The sequence below is a fragment of the Pipistrellus hanaki genome (assembly GCF_964339955.1).
Source record: "Pipistrellus hanaki genome assembly, chromosome: 13".
In the NCBI taxonomy this organism is placed as follows: Eukaryota; Metazoa; Chordata; class Mammalia; order Chiroptera; family Vespertilionidae; genus Pipistrellus; species Pipistrellus hanaki.
The window spans coordinates 53,676,071-53,698,032 of record NC_140515.1 but is presented as its reverse complement, the minus strand read 5'-3'; the positions used below and the strand labels follow the sequence as shown (position 1 = coordinate 53,698,032).

Sequence of the window (21,962 nt, the reverse complement as noted above, 5' to 3'; positions counted from 1 at the left end):
CCTCTCTTGGATTTTATGTTCAATGGGTTTAGCATGTGGTTCAAATGAACTCACCCCCAGGTATCTGTGGTTTTTCGGGTTTTGTGTTTTGATTCGTTGTCTGCTACTTTGCGCACAAGGTCATGCTAACTCGGTGTGAAGGATAATTATGTTTGAGACGTGCTAACAGGGCTGTATCAGGTTAATAGTCCTCGGGAGAAATGCAGCGCTTCCTCTGACATTAGTTTCTGTCCCCTCGTTGGTCACTGTTCTCTTGACCCCTCAGCATTACATGGCAGCCTCACTGCCTGTCTGTCTGCTCATTCGTACCCTCCCCACTGTGGCAGTGCGCTCCCTCCCCACTTTCCTTACACCTCCGACCCCACGTTCCCTCGGCACCCTCAGGAAGTGACTCCCGGGGAGAGGGAGGACATCCAGGGGGATCACCCTCACGTGTGGCTGCACATCAGAGGTGCTCCCACCCACACCTGTCCCCAGCGCCCCCTCCTGCCGCCTCTGACCGTGTCTTCTGTCAGACCGCCCAGCTTCCTCCAGGGAGCCTCACTCACTGGTTATTCTTCCTAAATCTCTCACCTGTCCTTCCAGAGCTTTCTAATCAGCATTCAGGTATTCTTTGCCCCATTACAAACCAAACCAAACCTGCTTTTTAAAAGCACAGAAGTAAACGTGTCCGAAGGACTCAGGCTGCGTATCCCTCTTCACGGCCATACTTGTTTACACAGAGCTGTCATTACAAATTATCGCTCCTTTCTGGCCCATTTCCTCTTCACCCAGCTGCTATCTGTCCTGAAGATGTCACTGAAGCTGAGTCCATTGAGATCTGCAGTGACTTTCATGTTACTAAATCCTGTGGGTATTTATGGATGATTTTTAGTTCTTAACCTTAATTCACCTACGTAATTTTGAAGATAATGGGCTAACAATCTGGCTCACAGAGTATTATTAAGCAAGAGATATATAGCATCGCATCACACACACACACACACACACACACGCACGCACGCACGCACGCACGCACGCACGCACACAGGCACACAGGCACTCATGCATGCACGCACACACCCCTACACCTGCTTCAGGAGCCATGTGAGCTCAAAATTACAAAACCTAATGACCGTGTGAGTAATTACGGAGGAACCATCAGAGAGGTTGCCACAGAGGATGCCAGTGAACTTTCTCCAGGCGTCTTGGAATTCTATCTTAAGCATCCATTTTAATCCTGGCCCTGAGAAAAAAAACCTGTCTTGCTTTAATTGGGTTCATGTTCTAACATCCATCTTTATATCTGCGTGGTTTCTTTTCTTGGCTAATTTTTCCCAGTTGTTCTCACCAAAGTCTTATTCTTTTTAGCCCTTTCTTCATCTGACACATTAAGCTTCATTTTTCATCTTGGGCTGCTGGTGTTTATTTCTTAGCATTCATCTAAATAATTTTTCACTGACATTTTGCCAATTAAACAAAAAAATGTCTTTTTTTCCTTTTCTGTCCTCTTATCCCCTCCCTGCCCCTATTCTTATGTCTTTAAACCTCTTGGTTGGAGGAGAGTGTGTAGTTTGAAATAGCCTCCAAGGTGGTTTAAACATGGCATCCAAAAATCACTCAAAAGACAAAAAAAGGAATGATTCTTAAATTTCTTCAGCAGTGATCCTGGTCATATAACTAATACGTACATTGCCTTCTCTTCTAAATTAGTCCATTTCTCAACTTTTTATTGAATAGAAATTCTGAAGAAATTCTGAATGTTCTTTTGGAAGCAAATTTTGAACTGGACCTATTTTTCATGAAAAGGTTGAAGACTCTTCCTTGTCCTTTTAAGAAAATATTTTTTGTATGCTTCTATTGATTTCAGAGACAGGAAGGGAGAGGGAGAGAGAGAATGATTGTGAAAAGATCAATGAGAATCAATGAGCGAGAATAATTGATTGGTTGTCTCCTGTGTACCCCTGTTAGGGATTGAGCCCGCCAATCGGGCATGTGCCCTGACCAGAATCCAGCCGTGACCACTTGGTTCATAGGTCAGCATTCAACCACTGAGCCACACTGGCCAGGCGCCCTTTTCCTTTTTCCACCTCTCACTCCCGAGGATGCGTTGGAGAGGGTCCTCTGCTTTTTCACGGTTGCTATGTGTGCTACCTGTTCCTTTCTGGTTGTAATAGCTCACAGTAGCATTTTCATGAAGACTGGAAGTGTGGTTTGGCATAAAAGAAATACCTCCACTTTAAACATGGCATTCTGGTTTGAGATGGACTTTATGCCAACCAGCACTTGTTTTTTCTTACTTTATCAATAGGAATAACTTTTAAAGGGAGTTCATTCTTGGAGATAGAACAAATATTAATATTTTTCCTGAGATGTTCAAGAAAATGAAAATATTTTTCAAAGTCTTTATCTTCTCTCTCCCTCCTGCCTGCCGCCCTTTCTTTTGACATCGTAATATTTCTAACACTCATCTTTTACTTGATCTTTTCATAATGGCAATTCATCTTATGCTTGATCTTTTCATAATCAAGGTTATAAATCCACTTTAAGTATAAATCAGGAAGGAGGTTATGACATTAATTATAGTGAATGTTTTTGTAAAACTATTTCTGGCCTACGTTTATTTCTCTCTCTGAAGTCTCCCATGGACACGGAATATGACCATGCCACTCTTTCACTTCAAACTTTTGAGGTCTTCCCTTTGCTTGTGGCTGCGATTTTTCAACCTTTTTCATCTCATGTCACACAAACTAATTACCAAAATTCTGCAGCACACCAAAAATGTATTTTTGTCATCTAACAAAAAATAGATACAATTTTGATTCACTCACACCGGACAGCTATTGTTGGCTATTGTCATCTTTTATTTGACAATCTAAGGACAAAAGGTCAGTGTCCCCGAATGAATAGTCAGGTATTGCTAACTAAATGTTCTAAAAATTCCTGCCACACACGGGTTTAAAATCGCTGTCTTACGGCCTACAACTAGAAGGCCCTCGCTGGGTAGGCCCTCTCTGGCTTCAGCTTACTTTTACAGATAGATCCCGTTTCCCTCTTTCCTGCTCTCTGCCTGCCCTCCTTCTCCCGAGGCAGGTTCTGTTTGCATCAGGCAAATGCTCTTCATCTCCCATCGCCATGGGAGTCCTCGTTCTCTCTCTGCCTAGAATTTTCCTCCCTTCCTTTCCCGCCGCCCATTTCCTGCTCCCCCCACAGGAGCTGGCTCAGCGGCACCTTGCTTAGGGAGCTGTGGCTGAGTTGCCTTTCCTGCCTTTCCTAGCGTGATTACTGAGCCCCCTCCTATTCCAACACGTACTACATTCTGTTAGTTTACTATGTACAGGTTTTTATATCTAAAAGCTCATGAGCAATTTAGGAAAAGCTCAGGGGTCTGATAACCTCAGTTTGAATTCCAGCTTTGCTGCTTACTAGCAGCTGTTTTTGGGCCAGTGGCTTAAATATTTTATGCCTTAGTTTTACCGTCTATGAAATGGGGCTAATAATAATACTTTACTTACACATTGTTGGGAGAATTAAACGCGCTAGTCTGCAGATGCTCTCGGTGTTCTCCGCATACTGAACAATAAAAGTTAGATGGATACTTTCATGATTATTTCCCCAGCCCTTAGCTTAGTGTCTGCAAAAGAGGGCCCTTAATGATGTTCGTTACTTACGGGGAAGTTTTCCTTTCTAGACTTATGAATTAGTTTATCATAGTTTAGCTCACCATCATTTGTATGACTATTACTTTAAGAGTACCTAATGTTTTAAAACAACTTTAGTTTTCATTAGCAGCTGGATTATTGTTTTATTTTTCAATGTGTTGAAAATTTCCAACTCCCTTAAGCCAGAAGCAGTGACGAAGGAGGGCGCTAAGTGCTTTCTACGCTGACAGGCCTGGCTGATGCCCTGGGAGTGACTGACAGCTGGGTGCCCTGTCCCCGCAGGCCCTGTGCCGGATCACACGCCACTCCCCGTCCGCCTTCCAGAGTGTCATCGAGAAGGTGGGCCTGAGCTCGGTGATCACTGCCCTGGCCTCCGCCATCTGCAGGGTCCAGCAGTACCTGCTGACCCTGTTCACCGCCATGCTGTCCTGTGGGGTCCACCTGCAGAGGCTGATCCAAGAAAAGGTTTGCTCTTCCCTGCACCTCGTACTCCACCGTCACACTGTTTTCTCCCACCGTTTCAGTGGAATATCATCTCTGGAGGATTTATGTTTCATCTCAAGGGACCTTTTTGAACTTTGCCAAACCTGTGTACCATAGGCCGTTCATTCGAAGATGTTATGAGAGCCTTTCAGTGATTAAAATGGCAATGGCTCTGCCTGCTGGTCCCATGTCCGTAATGAAAAGCTACAAAATGTCCTTTCTATACACTAGTATTTCTCACGCCTCCTCTTCCTCTTTCCCCCTCCTCTTTCTCCTTCTCCCCCTCCTCCTCCTCTTCATCCTGCGACTCGTCTTCCTCCCTGTCCCATTCCTCCGTTTCCTCCAACTTTCGCCCCATATCCTTTGTCTATCTCAGGGAGGGGTCCCTTTATATTCCGACTCACTTTTATTCCTTTCCTTGTCCAATTCTCTGTCAGTGCCACACACCCCGAGAGCCAGCCCCCGTCCTCCTGTTTGTAACTTAGTCCCCGTCTACTGCTTTGCTTTCCCATTACTTTATGTACAGTCGTTTGTAAAATCACATCACAAAACTGCAGCGCTCTGAAGAAGGCTCTGTAGGGTAGCCTTCCTCAGAGTATCTTCTCTAGGCCCTGGCTGGGTAGCTCTGTTGGTTAGAGCAGTGTTTCCCAACCTTCTCTCATGATGAGAATCACCTGGTGGAGTTGTTAAAACACAGATTCCTGAATCCCAACTAAGAAGTGCTAAACTAGAATTTTTGAGAACATATAGGTAAAATTGCATACCTAACTTAGTGCTCTGTATATAAAATCTGTCTTAGAGCACTAGTTAAGTATACAATTTTACCTATATGTTCTCAAAAATTCTAGTTTAGCACTTCTTAGTTGGGATTCAGGAATCTGTGTTTTAACAACTCCACCAGGTGATTCTCATCATGAGAGAAGGTTGGGAAACACTGCTCTAGGTAACATATTTTAACTTTATGGTTTGAGAAGCCCTGCCCTAGAGTGTTAGCGTTCAATTCAGTGAGGTGTTAACAGGTGACAAAAGAGGACCCTGGTTATATATACATTTGGAAAGTAGTGAGTTAGAGAGAATTTTAATGGGCAAACTCCCCCATTGTTTCATATGCTTATGTGTCTTATGAATCTTCGTGCGGTGTTTTTTTTTTTTTAAAATATTTTTATTGATTTTTTACAGAGAGGAAGAGAGAGGGCTAGAGAGTTAGAAACATCGATGAGAGAGAGTCATCAATCAGCTGCCTTTTGCACACCCCCTACTGAGGATGTGCCCGCAACCACATGCCCTTGACCGGAATCGAACCTGGGACCTTTCAGTCCGCAGGCCGACGCTCTATCCATTGAGCCAAATCGGTTTCGGCCATGCAGTGTATTTATAACTTATGGGACCACTGGTTACTTTTCGGAGGGAAATGCTTGTCACATTGGGTTTTTGCAGAATGGTGAAGGTGACGCTGCTGAGTGTGAATGGACCCACTTACGTGTTTCCTGTGGTTCCTCTGCACTGCATGATTTCAATTTTGATTTTCATACTACAAGTTAAAATTTCAATAGTTACTATTAATAGTGGTCAGGTTTGCATAGTAAACTTGGCCTGTGAAAGTCTGAGAGCAAGCCACTTCTTGCCTTTAATTAGTCTGATTTAGACTTTGCTGAGAGATGTGAGCTTCAGAGGAAGTATTTTTTTCCAACAGTCTGCATATTTAACTTTTGCTCCTAAATTTTCCAAGTCATTAATGTTGTTGTCAGTGTATTAGAAAAAGCACCACTCGAGCAGTTTGACTGTGTAAATTGTGATAATAGAGGCTGAGAGTTTTAGCAGGTTTTTTTCCACCCGAGCAGAGGCATGAATTAATTTAGTTTCAATATGATATTCACAAGCTGGTCAGATAAGAACTTGGTAGTTGGGCTTCCCTGCGGTGTGGGACGTGTTGGGGAGATCTGGGGAGAGAAAGAAGGCCAGCGAAGCCCAATGAAGGGATGTGGCAGGAGGTCAGAAGTAGGAGAAGACAAAACAAAGTACTCATCTCCCTAACTTAATATCTTAAAAAATTTTATATGTATCTTTCAAATTCACATTTGTTGTGAATATATATGTGCACATACACATACATTCATCTATTCCCTCCTTCCTGTTGCCATGCACACGTGCCATCAGAATTTTTTTTACAGACATGGGATCAATTTTATATTGTTGGTTAATCCATACTTTTCCTATCATTAGAATAAGTTAAAGCCAAGCAATGAGAATGAGGGTGACGGATAGTATGTTGTCCTAAACCTGCACTGACATATACGCACAAAGGCTTATTCACATATAAATACAACTGTGTCTATACATACGTGTGTGTGTGTGTGTGTGTGTGTGTGTGTGTGTGTGTGTGTGTGTAGGGAGAAGGGGAAAGTATTACTATATGTGAATATCACATTTAACTAGACAACTGCTTTGTGATTAAATCACTGGTATGGCTTCAAAATACACACAAAAAGCTTATGTTAAGAACTCAGCGCCAGATTCTTAATGTTAAGAAATCGAAAGCATATGAAACTTCTGGAATCCCATTCTGCTGCATTTCAATTAATTGAGCTTAACACACTCACATCAGCTTAAGTCACATAGATTCAAACACCTGCCTCAGTCATTTTGTTCCTGGCGTCTGTGACTTTGAATGGACTTAGTAGCCGGATCATCAGAAGTGCATCTTTTGGACTTCGTTTGCTTTGTGGGGGAAGGGGGCGGGTGGGTCACTTAATGATATAATATGAATTTTTAAAGCCCTACCGTATTCCACAGGTGAGTTTGTTCAGGCTCACCGGTCAGATGGCTTCCTTCTGAGTGCCCTTGACGAAGATACTGCCTTTTAAGGTTTTTGCGTATTAATTTTGACGCTGTCTCTATTTGTGCAGTCTGGTTTGACTGCAGCCTTGCTTCAGGTTTAGCATTTGGACCAAGCAGCACAACAGCGATTAATAATAAACTAGAAGCCGCAGACCTCTGTTGTTTGTAAGCACTGTGGAAGTTCACTATGAAATTTCATGCCTGCAGAATTTTGAAAAATCTGAACGCTAAGTTTAGTAAGGTTTTATTTCTCACAAATCACTAATCACTAGGTGTATAGGCTCACTGGTTGCTAATCAAGGTTTTCAAATATGGTAATTAATTTATTCATACTAATCAGGTGATGAGTGCATACTGTGATATTTTTAACTTGTCCTCATTAATAAATATACTAGAGACATTTTTTACTTAGACACGTGGCTGAACTTCTTTAAGGAAAGTGTAATCCGAAAACCATTTTAGATTTAATCGGGACAGTTTTCATTTCCGTCGGTATGAAAATTGTGTCAGTGTAGTTCTACACGTGATTTCTCACTGCTTTTCCTTGAGGCCATTATCAGCCATGGCCAGGCCGTACTCCTTGATTTTCTCCTGTGACAGTTGATTGAAGCAGATCAGTTTCACTGCGTGAGATTCACAAGAGATAATTCTGACGTTTCCTACCTCATCACTATTTTCCTTCACCTCCTCATTTCCCCTTTATGATATGTGCTGGAGGGATGGCTCATCTTTTGCTTAATTATGATAAGGGTAACATTTTGTTTGTGGTGGATGCTTCCACTGTGTGGGCCCATTCCTAACATTCTGAATATTCCAACCCATCGTCTTTATGTTCAATAGATATGCCCATTTAAATGGCCTCTGCTTTTTGTTTCCACATGCAAAATGTAGGTGTACTGAATGGCAGGGTGGATTTAAATCAAAGCTGAATACACAGTGATTGCGTGCCGAAATGACCCGAGGTCATTTGTGCTTCTCTGAGGGTCGTTTTGATTAGTCCTCCATGCCATTAGGCCTTTGCCTGCAGTCTGCAATCTCCTCTCCTCAGGTGTTGTAAGAATAATACTGTTCTAGAAGTGTGGTGCCGTTTTGTAAGATTAAACACGGGGCCCTGGGCAACTAGTTGCAGGGAGGTGGTCACTGCTGCTCTTTCAGTTTTTCTGAAGTGGCTAAATGAGAATTTATTTAGGCACTTTTAGCTTAGATCCCAACTGCAGTCTGTAACATATTGCCTCTTCTTCAGAACCCAGTTCCCGTTATTTCTGGTGTTTGCTATAGTTTGCCTTGTTGGTTTGCCTCAAAATCCTAAGTGTATTATTTTAATTTGCAAGATTCTTAGCAGTGACTTAATCTCAAGGGTTGCAGCAACTATTGAGAATAGTTGAACATAATAGTCAACTTATAGGTGACTAACATAATCGTATTTGCTGTCATAGAAGCTCACTGAGCTGCATCTTGTAGAATAGATGGAAGAATGCAAGGATGGGTAAAGCCTCCTGCAATAATTCAGGAAAGATGATGCATTGAAATAAGCGCAGTGTTTCCCAAACTTTTGGCATACGTGTACCCCTTCTATAATTTTCGTAACGCTGAGTACCCCTTGTACTCATGAGAACATAGAATTAGGCGCAGCTAAGCACGGTGCAGTGCATATCCCCACCAAACTCTGGTGCAACGCATACCCCCACCAAACTCTTCCCGTACCCCTGGGGGTACGCGTACCACACTTTGGGAAACATTGAAATAAGGCGTCGATGGTGGGGTCTTGTTCTTGCAGGATTGGGAATCTATTGGACATAGGATGGAGGAGGAAGAGAAAGTCAAGAAAGATGCCCAGAATTCTGACCTTAGCTATTGGGTTGATGATCCTTGAAGCAGATTCCCTTTTGGTAAGGTGCTAAGTTTGATGTTGGATGTGTAATACAAATGATTGCAGTATACCATTCACTCATATTCACCAAAGGTGGACATTTTACCTTATCTACTTTATAGTTTCTCTTTCTATCTCTTTTTTTTTTTTTTTAATATATTTTATTGATTTTGTACAGAGAGGAAGGGAGAGAGATAGAGAGTTAGAAACATCGATGAGAGAGTCATCGATCAGCTGCCTCTTGCACACCCCCTACTGGGGATATGCCCGCAACCAAGGTACATGCCCTTGACCGGAATCGAACCCGGGACCCTTCAGTCCCCAAGCCGACGCTCTATCCATTGAGCCAAACCGGTTTTGGCTCTATCTCTTTTGTTTGTTCTTACCATTTCTAAGATGTTGTCTTCAATTATTTTTTTTATTTTTATTTTTAAAATATATTTTATTGATTTTTTACAGAGAGGAAGAGAGAGAAATAGAGAGTTAGAAACATCGATGAGAGAGAGACATCGATCAGCTGCCTCTTGCACACCCCCCACTGCGGATGTGCCCACAACCAAAGTATGTGCCCTTGACCGGAATCGAACCAGGACCCTTCAATCCGCAGACTGATGCTCTATCCACTGAGCCAAACAGGTTTTGGCTGTCTTCAATTATTTCACTGAATATTTCCCCAAACAAGCTATGGATTTAAAAACCAAGTTGACATTAATTTAGCATTATTATTAGCTAATCTACAGATCTTATTCAGATATTGCAGTTGTCCCAGCAGTGTTCTTATATGCAGAACAAAACCTCCTGATCTTGAATTGCAGTCAGTTAGCATGTCTTTTTAGAGTCCTATAACCTGAGTAATTTTTCAGTCTTCAGCTAGTGGATGTTTGAATGGCTTTGGAATTTTGTGTGTGTGTGTGTGTGTGTCTGTGTGTGTGTGAGAAGAGGTCATATTGGTGTGGAAAACAGATTTGTGATCATGGTCCTTGGACCACAGAGAACTAGAAGGTGACTGTGGTGAACCAGACTGTCTACTGTGCATGTGCTGGAAAAGTGAATAGTTGACTAACATAAGGTGGAAGCAGATCTGTTACTCAGGGAACCTTGGTGTTGATTCTGTTTTGAATAGAATGGTGAAGAATTGGCTTATTTTTTTTTCTCTTCAGGAACTAGGTGAGACTGATGCATAGGTAGAGATACATAGACATATCTCCAACCTTCAGAGAAACATACACCTGACTGTGTTCATCTGTCTACGTTCTTCCTGTCTGACAATATAGCGCCCACTGTAAAGGCCTGAAGCATGGTAAAAAATTGAGCTGCTTCCATCTGCCTTGGACACACTGTCACCGTTAGGGACTTGCCTCTGTGAAGGACTCCTGGGAATTTGTGTTCCTGCTCTGCAGCCATTTTGGTGACAGCACAATTCCATATTCTTGCCTACTTACATTCATTAACTTTTATGCAGAACAAGGGTTTTGTGTGTGTGTGTGTTTTCTTTTTGCATATTAATAGACACCTAAAATGATATACAATCTCTCAGTTAGAAGGGGAAAAAATTGCAATACTTGTGTTACTTATTCTTCTGTTTTGCATTATACCTTTAATTACATAGGAATATATGTTTTCTCTTGTGTCAGGTGTTGAGTATCATTTTTATTTTATGTCTCTAGGACCTGTGCATGTGCAGGTTTGCTCAGAGGCTCCTGTCTGCATGCAGTGATGGCCACCAGGTCTAGTTATCATGTCCACACTTGCACTTGAGTCTTTGAGTGGTTAAGAGGCAGGCTTTGCTGTCCGACTGGCCTGGATTTGAATCCAACTTTGTGAATTTGGGCAAATCACTTAACCTTTCAAAATTCATTTTCCTTTTTCAAAATGGGGAGAATATTGTCAACTTTTTATGGCTGGTTTTCAGGTTTAAATGAGATCATACATATTAAAAATATACTGTAGCATCTGGCACAAATTAAGAATGCAGAAACGGTAGCTGATATTATTTTATTTCCTGCTTTCTGTTTGCTTATTATAATCCATTAACCTTGAGAGTTGACTGTCCTATTTATTTCCTGTTTTCTAAAGCAAATGTTAATATCTCCTACAGGATTTTGTCTCTACAATTATCCGTTTGCTTGACAGCCCCTCAGCTTCCATTCGAGCCAAAGCCTTCCTGGTTCTTTTATATATTTTGATCCACAACCACGAGATGCTGCTGCTCAGCTGCCAAGCAAGGTATGACTTTCTCTGATGACTTCATCAACGTGTTCAGATGGGTGCCTGTTTCATTATTTTTTAGCCTCTATGTGTCTGGTATTGAATTTTTTTCTTGGTTTTCTCAAGGGTTTAATATTTCATGTGCAGCCTCCGCTTGGAAACCCTGGAGACCAGGGAGGCTGTGGAACCGAAGCAGGTGGTGGGAGCTAGCTGGAGTTTCCCAGGTCTGAGGATGATCCCAGGCAGATATTGAGGTGGCTCTGGCTTTCATCTTTGGGAGGGATTCCTGGCCCAGGGTCTTGGTGGTAGTTTTCATCATTGTAGGATTCTGGAATGTGCGGTAGCCAGCCCGCAGGACAGCCTGGTGAAGTAGAGGAAGGGGCGGGGCAGGGGTCGGGAGTGTTAGGACAGGCAGGCCTCTCGCTCTCTGGGCTTCCCCCACCCCGGAGCCGTCCTGCATGTACTCGGCTCTCTTCACGCTCGTTGCTTCCTGAGTAGCATCTTCTGAACTGTCCAGTCCATATGCACCGTTGAACCCCAAAGAGACCGTAAAAACATGGTCTAATATCTATTTATCAGTCTAGCATTTTAATTATTATAGAATATGGAGGAGAGCCTGGTGTTATTGGGATGGATCTTGATTAGGGATTGGCAGACTTTTTCTTGTGAACACCTGGAGAGTAAATATTTTAGGTTTTGTGAATCAAGAGGCAAAATTGTGACTATTATGTAGGTACTTACATAACAAGAGAGAAAACAAATTTATATATAAATTATATATATATATATATATATATATATATATATATATATATATATATATAGTAATACAGGTATAATGAGAAGAATAGAATTTTTTTCTTGGTGGGTGGGGAGACAGAACATTTTGCTTAATTAGGGGTCAAAGTTAATGTCCCCCTCAACAAAGCAATGACAGGTGTTCATGATAGTGCTGATCTCTAATGTTGTTTTATGATTTCAGAGAGGAAAGGAAAGGGAGAAAGAGATAGAAACATCAATGATGAGAGAGAATCATTGATTGGCTGCCTCCTGCATGCCACTCATGGGGGATTAAGCCCACAGCCTGGGCATGTGCCCTGACTGGGAATCTAAGTGTGACCTATTGGTTCATAGGTTGACATTGAACCACTGAGTCATGTGGGCCGGGCATTTCGTGCTTTTAAAAATAATATGTCCCGGGATTTTTAGTTATTAAGATGGGGACTTGAGAGGATTGGGGTTGTACCAACTAGGCAGAACTAGAAATCCAAAGTCTCTTTTGAACATGGCTCGTGGAAATGTGAATAGATCCAACTTTTTGGAAAGTAACTCAGAAACACTTGTGACTATTAACAGTATTCATCACTTTGGTTCTAACAGGCCTACCTTTGATATTTAGCTGCTAGAAATAGAGGTATGAATTGTTTAGGAAATATGCATGATGGTATCCAATGTAGCATTATTTCTAGTGGTCAATATCTGGAAATATAATTCATGTCCATTGATATTGAAATACTTCAACAAATGAAGGTATAGCTAAACTAGAAGTCGCTGTCTCATTTGATTAGCTTGGAGGGATGTTCATTATATATAGGTAAGTTTAAAAAATGGAAGGACAATTATAGTATATTAACTAGAGGCCCAGCGCATGAAATTGTGTGTGGGTAGGGTCTCTGGGCCTAGCCTGTGATCAGGGCCATCTTATCACCACCCACCCCAGTTCCCCCTTTGCCATCCACTGATGGGAGCCTGATGGCTGGGGAAGGGACTGAGAGGTTGGCCATTGCTGCCTGCTTGTCGGCCCCACCCCCGCTGTGGGTTGCCCTTTGTGTGGGGGTGACCGGCAGGGCAGGGGCCTTGGCCTGGCACTGCCCACATCCCTCGCCACCCACCCTGGTTCCCATTCGCCATCGGTGATTGGAGGCTGCCTGCTGGGGAAAGGGACAGTTTCAGGAAGCCATTTCTTCTTTCAGTCAAGCTAGGCTCTTGTGAAGGGATACTTGCAAGATGAGTGAATTTCTTGGACTGGAGCATGTTACCATACTTCTTCTGAGACGTGGTCAGTGCACCTCATAATGACTGATCAAGCGGTCGTTCTGGTCGTTTTGCCATTATGGTTGCTAGGCTTTTATTATATAGGATTATGAAGTTATTTTTAGAAAACAAATAAAAATGGCAAAATTCTTCTATTTGTGTGTATTTGTATAAAATTTTATTTTTAAAAACCTGCATGGAGAGATATATATTCAGATTATCTGAGGAGGATGGGATAGGGATATTATATATCTTAATTCATTTTCAGCCTTATTACAATAAGTACATTTCACTCCTATAATTAAGAAAAATATTTAATGAAGCAACAAACAAACTCCTTAAAACTAAAATAAATATTAGCAATTAGCAAAATTGCCAGCCAATTTTGAAGAGGAACCCCTAAGGCAGTCAAAGCTCAAATTTTGTAGACTTTGTAGATTAAATTCAGTACTAAAATTACTCCCAGACACACAGGCAGCCAGTACAGACTATGCAAAGATGGTTTCTATTTGTTCCTTTGTGCTTGGCAGCCCACGTATTGGTTAGTGTGCAATTTTATAAAATGCAAGGTTGAATATAAAAGTAAGGAAAAGAGAGGCAGACTCAGGCCAGAGAGATGTTAAAAGTGGCTTTGATGAGTTTATATGGAAAAAAAAAAAAAGTCTCCCTTTCTTACTTGTCTCCTGAAACTCCACTTGCCGCTGGAGTTCTGAGCTTACCACGTCTGCCGTGTGCTGGAGACCCAAAAGCTCACGTCAGGAGCCCACGATAACCTTTACTACATTATGTAGATATTTTTCCTGCTTACCATTGTCACTGTTGGCCTTTTATGGATTAAATTTCAGCACATTTTTTATGATGTCAGCTCTCACGTCTTTCTAGCATGGCGGCAGTGAAATGGAGCTGTCAGAATCGGATAAAAATGATATGATGGCCCCAGAATGTCCACCTATTATTCAAATGGCTTCATGCTCATACTGAATATGGTAGGTGATAAAATAGGGTCCTGTGTGTCTCTAGAAATGATAACGCTTTTAGAGGATGAATAGGCTTTTATATCTATTGTATGGGTTTGCTGCGAGCCTGACATGCCAGTGCCTCTTGATGGATCAGGTCTTCCAAGAGGTTTTGCACCCTCCATAACATTGCTGTTAATATGGTTATGAGGGGGGGTGGGGAGGAGAAACACACAACAAAACTGCTTTGATCTTAAAAGAACAATTAAAAAAATATTTACCCTATGTGATTGGTTAACTGTGTGGGAAGAAATTATCTTCTCAGCTTACACCATACAAAAGTCAATTCCAGATGGATTAAAGAATTATGTACCAAAAGGAACTATAAACAGCTGGAAGAAAAAGTATGTTTAAATATGGGTAAGGACAGCTTTTCTGAGTAGAAGCCATAATGAAAGAAACCATAAAAGGAAATTCTGAGAGTTTGAGGCTATATATAGATCAGATACTTTTTCTATTTCCCCAAAATCATAAATCAAAAAATTCTTGCTTTCAAAATCTGTACATTTTTTTGCATTATACATAACAATCTATGCACTGTAAAGAGATTTATAAAGATGGTAAACAGATATTCAGCCTCCTTAATACTCAAAGAAATGCGAATTGAAATAAGCAAATATTATTTCTACCCATTGTAATATCAAATTAAGACAAGAAACTATAGATATCTTATGTCCAATTGGTGGGACTACCTTTTTGAGGGCATTTCCAAGTGTGTATCAGGAATCCCTCTGATCCAGCAGGCCATTGACATAAATAACCTTGATTACAGGTTTGTGCATTGCCTGAGGATGTCAGGTACCTGGAAGATCTTGGTTGCCACGTTTTCATTAACTTTATCTATTAGATATGGAAGAACTTAGAGGCTCTTAAGAGACTCCTTTGGGTTCTGATTGCCCCTGTCTGCACTATTTGGCAGCAATCCGATTTTCTCTTGGTAATCATGCTCACTCTTGTCCTGTAGAGAGCAACCTTCTTCATTCCCCCAGATTGAACTGTTGTGTCCTCTGGTGGGAACATTCCTTCCTGGGAACCAGTCCAGCGAAGCTCAGGGTCATGGAGGCAGGAAGACAAACCCTGGGAGCCGGCTATTAGATGTAATAGTGACATGTGGTCACTCTCACTTCTACCCCGTGGTTGCCAGACCTGTGTTTAGACTATGGAAGAGACAAAAGCGTATGTTTTGCTTGCTGATTCAAAGCATATGCTTCATTGTTGTAAGATAGAGCCCAATTCTGCACTGTGTTTCCCAGTTGGCACTGTGACTGAGTTGTCAGGAAGCCATTTCTTCTTTCAGTCAAGCTAGGCTCTTCTGAAGGGATACATGCAAGATGAGTGAATTTCATGGGCTGGAGCATGTTACCCTACTTCTTTTGCTATTAATAAGTTCCTTTATGTTGATTACCATGATAGTAAATAAGTTAGTTATTAAGTGGTGCTAAGCCTCGTGCAATGGAAATTCCAAAAAAAATATGTTTCTTTTGGAACCAAGGTTGAGAACCACCAGCAGGGTCGCCTAAGACCATCAGAAAACACACATATTTACATTACGATTCATAACAGTAGCAAAATTACAGTTATGAAGTAGCAACGAAAATAATTTTATGGTTTGGGGTGACCACAACATGAGGAACTGTATTAAAGGTCAGGGCATTAGAAAGGTTGAGAACCACTGTACTAGAGGGATAAACAAGTATAGGACATGACATGGTTGGCCACAGAAGCATGGAGATACAGCAGGAGGACATTCTAGAAGGCGGGAGGGAAGCATACAGGTGGATGTGTGTGGAATGAGCATAAGGATTCCTTTAGAGATGGGAGTAAGAAAATTGTGGTCCAGTTAGTGGGAATGAATCCTGGAGGAAAATGGGGGTGGGGGGTGAAGAGTAGATTGGGAAACACAATCCTGGGGAGCAATGATCCTATTAAAGGCAATGGAGGCAAAAAAAAAGAAGAAGGGATCTTATTTATTTGTGGTCTACTTGGATTACTGTTCAGATTGTTAATCTTTTTAACTTGATACTAGGACATCAAGAAATATCATGTGCAGTTTAGTTGTAGAGCAATTGTAAAGTGTTTATGGATACTATGCTCAAATGTTCCCATATTTTATTCCCTTCGTAGACTGCGAATTCTTTTAGTAACTAATGTGCCCTTGTCAGTAAAGTGAATTTATTCTATAGCTTGTGTAAACACATTCTGTAATGGGAAGGCATTGGGGAGAGCATCCCAGAAGGAGGAAATGGAGCATCATTCTAGAATTCGTTTCATATTGTTATGGATCCCATCAGTCTTTTATTTCTCCCAGCAGAGCCCATGGATATTTCCTTACGTGGTAACAGCCTATACTAGTGACTGAAAACTATTCGAGTAGCTTTTGCCTTAAAGATGTTTTAAACTACGGTAATTAAGCTGCAGGTTATTAAATGTTGTCATAGATCATTTAAATTTCAGAGAAAAATATGACTCCTTATGGACAAGTGAGAATTTACTTTTTTATACTCTGCAAAATTTGGATTTCACTTATGAAATAGTGGAGTCCGATTTCTTTGGTTTACTCATTAATCAAGAAGATTTGTGGTCAGATTCTGCTGACTTAGGCACATTTTCTCTGCATTTGACTAATGTCATATATTCGTTAAGAGAGTGGCTGGGGCTGTCATCTACAACTGGAACAGAGGATGCTCACCGGCTTCCATGGCACTTAAGATTTTTGATTTGGTTTTATCCCCATGTGTTCACACATAAAGCAAAACCATGAAAAAATCTGCTAAGAGAGCCACAAAGATTCCAAGGGTTGAGATTTCAGTCCCCTTCACATGTATTTATTACGTGTGAACCACCTCTTTGCACCTGGCAGTGGGAGCTGCTTGGAAGTTCTCCCTGAGAAGTAGCAGTTGGCTGGGATGAGTGCGAGAACAGAGCTGGGAGATGGATGATGGCCAGGGAGGCCAGCAAGGGAGCCGCTGCACAGGGGCCTCGGCCTGATGCAGTCAGCGGGCTCTGTGCCTTTAGAGTGCTGAGGGGAACAGGAAGACGACTGGTGGGTCCAGCAAAGGGGATGGATATGGGCCTAACACTTGTAAACAGCAGCCTAAGTATCTAGAGTGATAGTCCAATATGATGGGGTGGACACAGCTGGTTCAGAAATTGATATTAAAGGGATGCCAGTGGTTTGAAGAAGAAATAAGTTTATTAAAAGGCAGAAATCATAAGATTACTGGACAAAAGGACATGTGAAACCTGGTGATGGAACGAAACTCTTTCTTTGGCTTTATGTACATGATTTACTAAAGGAACTGGAATTCATGCAGTTGGCCCGAGGTTCCAAGCAAGTTGCATACATTGAACACTGATGACAAAGTGCAGGCAACTTGCGGTTCTACTTTGAATCTTTGAAGCTCTAAGAACTGTCTTCTGTCCAGATGCCTTTGCTTGCCTTTCACTAGCATCTGGGGGATGCGTTTTTGGTTTTTCTCCATGGGCCAAGGGCAGGTGATGTCATCAGGGCCTTGTGTTGTCATACACTGGCAGAGATACCAGTTGTCTTTCTTTCTGCATAAATGTGAGGCTTTTCTGAGGCCAAAATGTGCCTGACGTGTTGCTACCAATCTGAATGCCAACATGGCGGGGTCTGCCCGCCGCCTGGAGACAGTGCCATGGCGGCATCTTCAGACAGATGCCAGCAGCTCTCTTATCCTGAGCGGTGACCTGTCGCACCTCTGTTTGCAGACTGGTGATGTACATCGAGAGAGACAGCAGGAAGACCTCCCCGGGCAAGGAGCAGCAGCAGAGCGGCAACGGGTACCTGTCCAGGTGCCTGGACCTCCTCATCCGCCACCTGGTGCAGGAAGTGCCGCGCCTCCTGGGTAAGCCGCAGCCTCACCCGCAGGCCCCTTGCTGCTCCCCTTGCTGGGACCTGGCTTTTCGGCGTTGCCCCCTTTTTATTCTCGCTGGTGTGTCATTGCAGGCGAGTGAGCGACACTCTGCCTTGAATGTGTAGTTTCAGCATCTGTTTTCCTACTTATTTTGCATCAGTAAGGTGACTGAGGCAGGAGCCCGCTGAAGGTTATGTTGGGGTATCATCTATGGTAAATGGGTGGTTTTGAAAAATAAGTAAAAGGAAAGCATTTTAATTGCTCAAAATTGGACTGATGCTCTTATTTTGGATAGTCTCGCTCAAATTTCTCTCTGCTTACAAAACTTACTCTTTTAGATGAGAACCGCAGATTTACTTATTGTTCAAAGGACTTAGGAGCGCATACACATTAACACTTAATATTAAAGGCTTTCAGTATTAAAATTTAAAATTTTCTATAGCTTGAAAAATTAAAAAATATCTAACACTGATTTGCAAAAGATGTTTTTTACAGCTAATCCCTTGTTTCATTGTTATTTGCAGAAATTAAAATCTAAGGGAGATTTACATTTAGTTTAAATCCCATTTCATGCTTTTGCAGCAGATGTAGCATGAAACCAGGAATGTTTATTGCTAAATTGATCCCACCCATTTTGGTAAATAGACTCTGAAATTCATGATATGAAGTCAGAGTAATGGAAATATCTTCATGGCTGAATGATATACCTCTTTGCTTCTTACTGATACTTTGGTAGATTTTTTATATTTTTAAAAATATTGATTTTTTACAGAGAGGAAGGGAGAGGTATAGAAAGTTAGAAACATCAATGAGAGGGAAACATCAATTCAGCTGCCTCCTGCACATTCCCCCCTGGGGATGTGCCTGCAACCAAGGTACATGCCCTTGACCGGGATGGAACCTGGGATCCTTCAGTCTACAGGCTGACGCTCTATCCACTGAGCCAAACCGGTTAGGGCTGGGAGATTTTTTTGTCTGTTAATAACTGAAAATAGAGCATTTCAAAATTTATTTTGGATTGTAACCTTTGTTTAGTCTTCAGTCTGAAGGCTTTGTGAGTCTAGTTTCTTTCTATTAGACTCTCTCTGTTTAAGATATGTCCACAATACAAGTTTTATTTATAATATTGGACTGATCATCCAATGAGAAGTTTTATGAATTGATTTGGTTTTTTTTCTATCCTATTATTAGAAATTGTGATCTATAATCTATTCACTTATCATCTTTAACATTTTTTTCTATTTACCAGAGTAATAGGCGCTTATGCTTAAAATTTGGAAAACACACACACACAAAAAAGAAGGAAAATTATTTCTCAAACCCCCACTCTACCATGCTATTTATAAACTCAGATTTCTAGGTGAGAGATTTAGAAGCCACAGCTTTTTGTTACAGTCCCAGTATTTGTAAGTAATATCTCAGCTTCTGTCTACTTCATTTACTGTAGAGGTTCATTCCCTCAGCAATCTTATTAGTTTTCCAGCCATGACCGGTGGTCCCTGAGTATCTTTGATCTTCACCTCTGCAGGTGACATTCTCGCCGCCCTGGCTAATGTGTCCGGTCGTAAACACCCGTCAACTGTTCAGGCGAAGCAGCTGAAGCTGTGTCTCCCCCTGATGCCTGTGGTGCTTCACCTCGTCACCTCCCAGGTATGATCTTATCCAGAGAAAAATAATATGACCTTGACTCCCTTCTTTTTTAAGAAAATGTGTTTTTATTTATTTTTTGATTTTTAGAGAGAGAGAAAGGGAGAGGGAGAGAGAGAGAGAAACATCAATGAGAGAAAATCATTGATCGGCTGCCTCCCATATGCCCCCTACTGGGGATTGAGCCCACAACCCTGGCATGTGCCCTGATGGGGAATCGAAGCAGCAACCTCTTGGTTCATGGGTCGACTTTTAACTGCTGAGCCACACTGGCGGGGCTGTGACTCACCTTCTTTGTAAACTGGAGCTGAGGAACGCCAACTCAGACAAAACATGTTCATTTATTTCCCCTTTGTACATGACTTTCAGGATCTAATCTGTGGAAACTCTCACCACACAGGTATTTCGACCTCGAGTTGTAACTGAAGAGTTCCTTTTCAGTTATGGAACCATTCTTGTGAGTAACACTGAATTTTTCATGTCCCTGATAAAAATGTGGCTGTCTCTACTGGTGGCAGAATTTGGTGTCAGAATGAGATAATTTAACAATTCTCATGGTATTTATTTGTCTCCAGGGAAGCAACCTTTTTCTGTTTTTATCTGTTGACTGTAATAAAATTTGACATTTGGAGAAAAATACATTTTCTCCTGATAATGTATGTTGTTCACAGACAGTGCCAAGTAGGGGAAACACTTTTATTCACTTTGGTATTACACATTATGGGGAAATGTTAAATAATACAACTGGTGAAAAGGGAATGTGAGGATATATTGTCATTGTTATTTACAATGGCTTACCTTGCCCAATCACGCGCTGTCACTTTTTATGATGGCACTTCTGTAAGTAAAGCTTAATCTAACTTTTTCTTTAATTTTGATGAGATGGGTAGCAATGAAAAACAAATCAGTGTGCTATCTTTCATTCCAGTTTTTGCTCACAAAAAATACTGTTTGTATTCAGATTGTGGCCCGTGAATGGTGTTATCTTTTGCCCTTGCCTGGCAGAGTTGCAGTGTGAATCCTCCATAAAATGGAGAGCTTTTCAGAGGGAAAGCTAAGCATTTGTCACACAGCTCCTTCATTTTTGCTTTGATGTTTATAATGAACAGTGAGCTGAGATTTTTCAAAATGCTACAGAGTTATCTGTTAAGCAAACATCTCAAGGTTATTTTTATTTATTTATTTATTAATAAAAAAAGGATAGTCATCCACAAGTGGGAATATAACTTTCTAGAAGGTCCATCATGGGGTGAAGAATGATGTTTTGAAGTACAGATGTTGAGTGCAGGTCACTGACTTTTAGTGAGAAGTGTGTGTAGGTAATGCAGTGGGGTCCTTTTGTGCTCAGTTTCAAATCTTTATCACCCTAGCGCCTAGAATCCAAATTCTATAAAGTACATAATATTTGTTCAACACTCATAAGTTTGAAAATTATTAGAACTTTGTTTACCACCTTCTTTAATTTGCTCTTCAGTCTGCTTCTATGTACAATATGGGTATCATTGTAGCCTGACTATAATTTTGTATTTATAATCCCATTGCACTCCATATCAATGGGTGAAAATAGTGATTTTGCTTGTGGAGCCAACCTTGGAGGATTTTGGCGCAGTGTTTGTTTGGGACAGGTATAACTGTCCGTGTTCATTCATTTATTTTTTTTCTCTGCCTACAGTCACTAAGTATTTAGTTTTCAGAGAACTACCAAGTATCTCCAACATAAAGGTCTTCATGGACCTTTAGGAATTACAGGTGTTTTAGGGAGAACTCATCTCCATGGGATTCAGAACCAAGGGAGGAGACACAAGGAGGAAAGGTCTCCTAACCTCCTTCCAGATGTGGGTGTACTCTGTGAGGGAGGGTGTATTCTGTAGGGGCTTCTTCATGGAGGCCCTTTTAAGGAATGGAAAATAACTTACTTGGCCCTGCCTGGTTTGGCTCAGTGGATAGAGCATCATCGGTCTGCAGACTGAAGGGTCCCTGGTTCGATTCTGGTCAAGGGCACATGGCCAGGCTGTGGGCTCGATTTCCAATAGAGGAGGCAGCTGATCAATGATTTTCTCTCATCATTGATGTTTCTCTGTCTCTTCCCGTTTCCCTTCCTTTCTGAAATCAATAAAAATATATTAAAAAAAAAGAAAAAAAGAAAAACATCAATCAGAACGTCAAACCTCTGGGAAGGTAGGGGACAGTGAGGGTAAAGGGGAGAGATCAACCAAAGGACTTATATGCATGCATATAAGCCTAATCAATGGACACAGACAACAGGAGGGTGGGGAAATGAATGGAGGTGGGGGAATAAGGACATATATGTAATACCTTATCAATAAAGAAATTTAAAAGAAAAAGA

General features: G+C 41.4%; 1 protein-coding gene across 1 annotated transcript in view; it reads left to right on the top strand.

Moving 5' to 3' along the window:
• Positions 1-21,962, top strand: part of ULK4 (unc-51 like kinase 4) — a 198,324-nt gene that overhangs the window by 27,826 nt on the left and 148,536 nt on the right. The window contains exons 16-20 of the mRNA XM_084902535.1: positions 3,924-4,106; positions 10,931-11,058; positions 17,823-17,959; positions 19,497-19,618; positions 20,016-20,072. Of these exons, the coding sequence (XP_084758661.1) occupies positions 3,924-4,106; positions 10,931-11,058; positions 17,823-17,959; positions 19,497-19,618; positions 20,016-20,072 (627 nt within the window). The remainder of the gene's footprint in view (positions 1-3,923; positions 4,107-10,930; positions 11,059-17,822; positions 17,960-19,496; positions 19,619-20,015; positions 20,073-21,962) is intronic.